This window comes from Chelon labrosus (genome assembly GCF_963514085.1).
Source record: "Chelon labrosus genome assembly, chromosome: 20".
Taxonomy (NCBI): domain Eukaryota; kingdom Metazoa; phylum Chordata; class Actinopteri; order Mugiliformes; family Mugilidae; genus Chelon; species Chelon labrosus.
This window is the reverse complement of record NC_140353.1, coordinates 12832894-12842056: the sequence shown is the minus strand read 5'-3', so window position 1 is coordinate 12842056 and position 9163 is coordinate 12832894. Positions and strand designations below refer to the sequence as shown.

Sequence of the window (9163 nt, the reverse complement as noted above, 5' to 3'; positions counted from 1 at the left end):
ATGTATATGCTCCTTGATTGGAAAATAACAACCGTAGCCAATGAAAACGTCTCAGTTTTCAATAGACGCTGAGTGTAATTGTGCTGCCTTGTACGCAGAGGCTCTTGTCTGGAGTGAGCCACGCTGCAGCTCGCAGATTGCTGCTCATCTGCGGTCGGGCACTAATAAACGCTAGCTCGAAGAAACAATCCCGTTTTAAGGAAGCTAATCAACTTAAAGAAGTCCCAGTCGTAAATCATTATCATATAGGAGGGCGCCGCGTGGGATGAGTGTACCATTTACAATAAAGTAATTCTTACTTCAGTGTGAAGCCACTGCGGTGTGAATCGTTCCCCTGAGCTAATGTGACAATTTTTTTTTTCTCTTGCCATATTTCTTGAAAGTACACATACATATTTAAAATGAGATAAATCCAACAAGCTGTGTGCATACAATGAAGAAGTGTTTGCAGCTTTTCATACGGTCTTCTTTTCTACTCCCATACAACACATTAAATCACACACATCCTAAAGAGATATGTGTAAAGGTCACTGTTGAAAAAGCTGTGATAGTGCAGACAAAAGAGCAAAGTATGCTGCTAGAAGAGACATTTATTGACAGTCGTGTGTATGTGTGTGTCTGTGTGTTTTGACTTGAAGGAGCCGAGGCTCATAGACAATGTGAAGTGGAGGTGAGGCCCAGGCGGCATAGCTGCGGCGTTGTGACCTGTGCCCTGACTCACGCATCATGTAGCTCCCCGGCGCCAGAGGACCTCCTGACCGTGATGAGTTTTGACTCCTGTCACCTTTGGGTGTCGTCAAGATCCTATGACATGGACAGTATTTTTTTTTTTATCTTCTTCTTTTTGAGAGAGGGTGACCATCATCCCCGCAAGTGAAGAAAGGAGAGAGAGGACTTTGGGGAGAGTTTCCAGGCAGAATCAACACGACCGAAAACAAGACAAAGGTTTGCTAAATATTTGAGCTATTCTCTTTTAGACACTTCCTCGAATACTAGAAATATCGTCTTGACAGTCACTGTCAGAAACCTTTGATATACCGGCGTAACAATAACTTTAAAAAAATTTCATCATTGAGAAAACAGAGTGGCCATTATTTTCTATTGGAAGCCTGATGCATTGTACAGTGAATAAAAAGAGGGGGAGACAGAGATGGTGTGTGGGAGGCTGCAGAGAAAGGTCTAAAGACCAAGCATTCAATCAACCCACCTGTTTTGACAGTTTGTCCGTAGCTTTGTCAAGACAGCACATTCAATGAAAAGGTCTTATTTGTAAAATATTTTCTCAGGCTTAACAACCGCACCCTCGTGTTGCACCTTAGAGAACACAGCACTTTGTAAAAGCTTGATTTCGTTCGCCAGCACACGTGACGGTTGTGGTTCAGTGTGACTGAAAACAAGGGAGTGATTGAAAAGGAAAGCACACCACTGGACGCCAATTTCATTTTTGGAGCGTGCTGTATATGGCCGTGCGTAAACAATGTATTTGCTGTTCATAAGTACCTCATACACACAATCACTTTGTTGTGCAAGTGCTATAGGTGATGCATGGGTTTGTTCATTTGCAATTTCTGCTCTCTATCCCTCTGCCGCTTACACAAACACTCACAAACACAGGTTATATAAAGCGCCGCGGCATGCACCATGCACTCTCCCTAGTTTCATTTAGCCTTTTATCTGGCCAGAAATTGACTGCATTCAAGAGTGGAATGGATGTAATAATTGCATGCACTCTATAACATGCTCCGCAAATGTGTTTCTGGAAAAAAAAAAAAAAAAAAGGGCAGGTTTCAAGGTATTCCTAATGGCTTTCTGCCAAGGATTTGAGATTCGCTCTCACTGTGTGGTTTGTTTGCGAGAGCCAAATGTGGTCCCCATCACTTTGCAACCTGCAGGGAAGAAGAACATACTGAGATTCTCGAAAACCTTCGATATAGGATCTCACTTTTGTGCTGCGCGACAATAGCGGGATTCAATGAAGTTACATTTACAGTCAACAGATGGTTGGTAAAACCTTTTGTAATGTGTAGGAGCACTGCAGAGATTCACACAAAGGAAAATCTCTTTGGCCGAGGCGTGATGCTTTTGTGCGGCCTCACGGTGTACATGATTCGCGGTTCGGTTGGTAAAATGACTCTTTTCATGGTAGCATTGAGAATGTATGCACTCCAGTTTGAATATTCAATGCTGCCGGCACGTCTCGGCTCTGACATAAATTTTATGGAATATATTATGTGTGAACTGGCTTAGCGGTTATAAGGTCAAATATCATGTGCAGTGATTTTAATAACCTGAACTGCGTTGTAGATGCCCTGTGAAACAAAAGCTTGGGGGAATAGTATGTGTGTCAGGACAGCGTTTTTGCACCCCCACGGTGACTGCTGCAGCATTCTGGCGCTCCTCTATCCGTGTCAGCAGGGCTGTGTGACTGAAAGGCACTGGATTACGTACACTGGGGGCCAATGGGTCAGTGGATAAGAAGTCTTCTCTGTTACCACAAATCCACAGATTAAACGCAGCGTCGAGAGCTAGTGCTGCCCCGGGGGCAAATGGGTCTGAAAACACGACTCTGTGAGAGCTTGGGCTTAACCCTTCTGTCACCACCGGAGCCACGAGGCACCATACGAGTGAAGTGACTTCCCTTTAAGTCGTGCTGCATGAGGCAGGCCTTTTAAATACATCCGGGTCATCCAGGGGTTATTGGTAGTGTTGCTGACATGATATCTTAATTGGAAAGTTAATCCTGTGCTGGAACAGCTGACTCTGAGTTAAAACAGTCTGTTGTGCAGAGAGAATTCGGCAAAACGCTCAAGTCGAGCAGGCAGTGAACACTCACGCAGTAATGTTTACATCTTCCATCTTTGCCAAGCAGAAGTGCCTGCCCGCCCCAGGCAATTAACACTATACATTAGCATCATGTGGCTCTGGTTTACTTCACTGCCAGTCTTCTCTTCATGCTGTTTAAGTGCTTTAAAAAGGTGTCTTGTCACACAGAGCAGAGGAAATTTACAGTAACAAAGCCTGTCAACTATAAGATGATATTATAGGTTTCAGAGTCAGACTGGCATGTATCATAGATGTTAAGCAAGCTCTTTGGGGTGCCTGTTTGCGTGTTTGCATACATCTCAGTGGGCTTAATGAATAAGAAGAGCAGCACTGATGTGGGGGGAGAGCAGATGGAGAGGGAAAGGTACTGTAGCTCTGTATGGGATAGTGGCAGGATGGCTGTTGGTGACAGGCTCTTGTAGCGTCTCGTCTGCTCCAGTGATCCTAGGGAATCTGGGTCATTTCCAGCCTGTTCACATGTAGTTATTCCCCACTCCTTCCCTCCCGCAGCCCAGGGCAAGCTACGACCCAGCTACATGCTAATGATGACACAAAGTAAATTTACTCATCTCTTATCGTAAACTGGGAGGAAACTGGTCTGTGGCAGGGCACGCCGCTTCACCTCCCTTCGCCTCGTAGTCTTGTTTGTTTGTCACTGAGCTGCCGCCCACCTTGAGGAAGCTCTTTCTCTTTTCCAATGATATTCTCAGATCATTTAATGCAGCGACTCAGTATCTTTTGGCATAACAGCCACTGCAGCTATCTGACACTGTTTTGCCAAGGCTTCAGTATTCTTCGCTGTGTTAGAATTACTGTTGCAGAGTAGGTTTGTTGAAATGATAGACAATAATGTAATAGTATTTAACTTTAATATGAAGGTAGTTAATAATACAATATAACCTTGGTATCAGCGGCTGACAAAACACTCTCACTTACTAAAGTCAACTGAATATTTCCTTTTTAATGAATTCTTTAAAGTCTTCCGATAGTTATTATTATGCTTTTAATTCATTTAAAGTAAAAACTATTATGCTCCTCTCTGATATCTACAGAGAATTGACAAAATTACAGATTTTTTTTTTCCCTAAATGCAAATGAGTGCAGCAAACCTACAAAACATCAAAAACAAAAATGGGAAGTCGCTGCTGCAACTATGTTCAAAAGGTGGAGAAATTAAATTTCTAGTAAGTTTTCTGGTCACATTTTGAGCAAGGTTAAATTATTCTGTGTTATTTTCTTCCACGTGATTCTGAAACTTGTTCACTGGATTTCCAGTCCAAGGAATTTCAGTAAGAAGGTGCCTAACTACTACTAATGTGTACTCATAGTCTGTATGAAGCTACAACTTAAGTATGTGTGCACCAAAATAAACTAGGGAAGCTCCTAGTTTGAAATAATACAGTGTGAAATGATAATGTGCTAAGATCTGGTGTGTCTGACTGCAGGGAAGGGAGTCATTCATGAAACAAGTGGACAAGAGAAAGAAAAAATGTGTTTGAATGAGGTCCACTGTGTTGCTGGGGTGAATGTGCGGGGATATTGGTGTCAGGAGGCCTATCTCCTGACACAGTGACATAGGCCTGGACCCACTGAGACACAGTAGATCTTAGGCTACGTTGTTTTTTTTTTAGTTTTGCATATCCAATGGAAAATGGTGGGAATTAAATAGCCTACACACAAAAAAAGCATGGGATAAGGCTAAGACTGTGTATGCGAGCAATTAAAAAAAGACTAAAGGAATGCAAAGAGACGAGGCTATTGGCAAGATTAATACGCGTGGATGTGGCGCAGAAATAGTAAAGCATAAATTCACTGAGAAAGAAAAAATACAACAAAACGTGTCCAGACCTTTTTCCTTTCCTGTTATAAATGTTTAAACCGTGCCATAAGTCAGACGTGTTGCTTACACAGCACGGTCTACGATTGTTATTTTCAGCCCTCAGTTTAGGAGATCCGAAGCTCGCTTATATTTAATTGATGCCAGCTTCCACGGGAAAAAGAAAAGAAAGAAAGAAAGAGATCATTGGAGTCCTCGTAAATTTAGGGTCGGGACGGGAATCCTGCAAAAATGAAATATTTACAGGCAGTTAAATTTTTCAGACCAGCACCTTGTCAGTCGTCCTCACAATTTACTTCCACTGCTTCATCTGATGGAGCTCTTATCCTTTATTTACTTACTCGTCTGGTGTTATAATATCTGTGTGACTGGTGACCCTGATAGAGACAAGTTAAATCGTCCTAATCTGTACATTGCTCCTGCGTCGTGGCCATATGCGCTATAGGATTGGACGTAAAGATGACGCGGCCTATTGGTTTGTCATGTTGCGTTAAGGTGCCATGTTTCACGCACATACATATATTTATATATAAGCATAGCCTATGTATTCTCCCATCAGTATTATGTGATGATATTCTTGATTATTACGTTTTTATTTTTTAATGCGCTCTCCAGTAAACCAGCAAGAGAATGAACAGCTTCCTGTGCAGAAGGCATTTCATAACCCCGCATCAAGAGTCTATAATTCATGCAAAAAGATCCCGAAGGCGATTCATCTCCAGTGTGTGGTGCGTGCACGTGTGCGCGCGTGTGCACGAGAGAGAGATGGAGCGAGAGAGAGAGAGAGCGAGGGAGAGGGAGAGAGAGGGTATCTGTGAAAATAATATCAGGCTTTTCCGTCAGAATGAACTTTACTACTGTATCCAGCCATGAAATAATCTGACCCGACACTTCAAACCATCTGCGCTATCTATCCGCCCTCTTATTTACTAAATCAGCCTGTGCACAAAACGGAGTGTGTCTGATACTCCAACCGAGTAGCCTGGCGGGGCCATGATAATCCTATATACACAAATATTTTCCTCCCCTGCTAGTTTTTCTTTTTTTTTTTGTTTCCTTCTCTACACAGTCATCGGAAACTGGACACAACCGCACCGCGCTGACGCTCCCGGCTACTGTAACATGACTGTAAATAGAAATAACGATACATTTATTAAAAGAAAAAAAAAACAAATCATCATACTACACAACTGCCAGACCGTGTTTTGAAAATAGAAAAAAAAAAAAGAGCATTTATTCATGCCCCACATAAAAGAGCATGCATCATCGCGATTTTGGCGATGATATAATTTATTAGGATTAATGGCCTAAATGAAGATTTTGTGAGGTTGGAAAGAAAATAAATAAATTGGGAAGCCTTGACTAAGTGTTCAAGGTTGCAAATTCACGGTCCTTTTAAAATGTTCCAATAAAGGACATACTCACCCGTTTTTTTTTTAAATAATTTCCATAATTCAGAATGGACATGATGACTAACGATTATAATCGTATTTTATAAGGATCATAAAGCAGATGTTCACATTTTATAAAACTCCCTATAAGACTATTAATACAGACCTGAAATTCACCGCTTTAAACATGATAATGTATAATATTATCCAGTGATGTGTACCTCGGGCAGCCCATAGTGAGCGGAGATGTGTCACTTCGCCGTGTAAAGCCTGTTTCAATGGCTCTAAGAGGAGACTGGGCTCAGCGTGTTTGTCTGCTTAGGTACTTCACAATATAGACTGAAGAGTCTTTCTTTAACACCGCCCGCCGCACAAAGGCAGAGTGTGTTTTGGAAGCACGGTGGGCGGCCAAACGATTGAAAACGCGAAGCAAAAAGGTCAAAATGTTTATATTATTTTTGAAAAGGGAGGTGCTGAGCTCTCCTTTCCGCCTGATTGGCCGAACTTGACAGTGATTGACGTGCATCCATGGCAACCGGGCAACCAATCTGCCAAGTCCAATAGGAAATCATCGGAGGGGGCTTGACTGTCTTTTTCTCCCCCCTTAAAAATACATCTCGGCTCCGGCTTTAATTCTTTCCTACACTCAGTCCCAGCCTACCTTGAAAAATACATCGCCGCTCCGGCATTTTTTTTTTTTTATTTTCCCTGCACCTTCAGCCCTTTGCCTGCCAAGTTTGCCAACCCCGAGGATGCGGTAGCCGGCCCCCACGCATCATCGTCCCTCCTCCGCGGCGTTTGGTGTCTGCGTTTTCCACGGCTGGTCAGACGATTGGTTCGGTAACTTTGGAATTGCCTTGTTTTTTGGGTGTCTTGGATTGCCTTGGCGCACGGAGAGAAGACGCGAGGAGGACCCGACGCGGAGGAGAGAGAGAGAGAGGAGAAAGGAGGGGGAGAGGGAAACACAGGAGAAGCCTCCATGTTTCAGCTGCCCATCTTGAATTTCAGCCCCCAGCAGGTCGCCGGGGTCTGCGAGACTCTGGAGGAGAGCGGGGACGTCGAGCGCCTGGGCCGCTTCCTCTGGTCGCTGCCCGTCGCGCCAGCGGCCTGCGAGGTCCTCAACAAGAACGAGTCGGTGCTGAGGGCCAGGGCCGTCGTCGCTTTCCACACGGGAAATTTCCGCGAACTCTACCACATCCTGGAGAACCACAAGTTCACCAAAGAGTCGCACACGAAGCTGCAGGCGCTGTGGCTCGAAGCGCACTACCAGGAGGCTGAAAAGCTGCGGGGCCGCCCGCTGGGGCCAGTGGACAAATACAGGGTGCGGAAGAAGTTTCCCCTACCCAGAACCATTTGGGATGGAGAGCAGAAAACCCACTGCTTCAAGGAGAGAACCCGGCACTTGTTAAGAGAATGGTACTTGCAGGATCCCTACCCAAACCCCAGTAAAAAGAGGGAGCTTGCTCAAGCCACTGGACTTACACCCACACAAGTAGGAAACTGGTTCAAAAACCGCAGACAAAGAGACAGAGCCGCGGCTGCGAAGAACAGGTGAGCATCCTTTACATGGTTTCTGATCTTTATATCTGTTAAATTATTAGGACAAAGTAGAGCAAACAGAGATCCAGACTCGGTCATGTGCTGGACGTTCAGTTTAACAGGCCTGCTGAGAGACATTCAGTTGTGGCTTCATTTCTGTGGATATTAAATTCAGAATCATCCTTTAATCCTAAAATCTGTATACTATTGGGATAAATGCTGCTCCCAGTGTCTGTAATGACATTATTTAGAGGGGGTTAAAATGCAGAAAATGGTCAGGCAGCAGTGGTGACAGCAACAACGAAAAATGCACTGATTCTCCACAGTTAAATTTCTTCTTATTTATTTTGGATTATTGTGACTTCATTGGGATAAGCGTTTTTTTTTTTTTTTTTAGTTTTGTTATTAGTGAGGTTAACAACATGGAAAACGATTTAAGAACGATTTTAATAATATAATAATATGTTATGCCCATTTATACATCAGTAAAAACAACAATAATAAAAATGTTAAAGCTGTAGTTTAATGTATGTTATTGGTTGGTTTCCAAATACATAGCTAGTTGGATCTGTGTTATATAGCAGGTCAGGATCCCTCTGTTGTTGTTGTTTATTTAAGCTAAATGGTACATTTATGACTGAAAATATGTCATTTGTAATTTTCCTATTATAAATGTTTTTATGGCATAACTGTGAGGCTTGCACAATAGCTGAAATGCTAAAATGCACATGTTTTAATGAGGGATATTTTCAGCCATGCACAGTGCAAAATAAAATCCATTTTTACTTAATTAAATTTCATATACCGTGTTTTGTAAAACTGAGAAGAAAAAGATAATTGGTTGAGATGTTTTTTCCTGTTTCTATTTGTTTCAGTTTTTTTTAACACTCTACAGAAAATATATATATGTGTAATTTGTGTTATGTGTTGTGGTGATAAGGATAAAATCCCTGTAATAATATAGTTTTATTGACATTTGTTTCGTCTCTCTGTCCCTTTGCGCAGGCTCCAGCAGCAGGTCCTCTCCGGCGGCTCGGTTCGCTCCCTGGCGGACGAGGACGGCACCGTGGACCGCCTGGGGAACTCGTCCAGTCCGGAGGCCAGTCTGTCCAGCAAAGCAGCCGCCTCGGCCATCTCCATCACCTCCAGCGACAGTGAATGTGACATCTGACGGGCAGATCGAGGGTGTTAATGAATTAAGGGGATACGAGTGAAAGACAATCTAATAAAACAAGTCATAGTGCCTGCGTTGAGTTAAAAAAAAAAACAAAAAACAAATCACACACAAACTGATATTTGACGGCTGACAAAACATGAGGAGATCTGTGATCTGCGGCGGACTGCACGTCCTTATCCTTTTAGGCCTACTTTTGTTTGCGTTTTACCCACGTGTGGATAACTGAACTTAATACGGACGAAACACAGTTCACGGACTAATCAACCAACGCTACCAGATGAAAAAAATACATATTAAAAAAAAGGAAAAACAAAAAAAAGGAAAAGGGATGAGGGCATCCAAACGCGCCTAACCTGCTGTTCTCTGTGGGTATTTCATGTTGAAAAGAACTGTGAT

At 43.0% G+C, this 9163-nt stretch overlaps 1 protein-coding gene across 1 annotated transcript; it reads left to right on the top strand.

The window, feature by feature from the left end:
* Positions 1-7030: 7030 nt before the first annotated feature.
* On the top strand, positions 7031-8770 carry LOC311505490 (homeobox protein SIX6; the record flags this gene model as incomplete). Its single annotated transcript, XM_084569086.1, has 2 exons — positions 7031-7602; positions 8596-8770. The coding sequence occupies 2 exons, from the start codon at positions 7031-7033 to the stop codon at positions 8759-8761; spliced, it is 738 nt and encodes a 245-aa protein (XP_084425212.1). The 3' UTR covers positions 8762-8770.
* Positions 8771-9163: the final 393 nt, after the last annotated feature.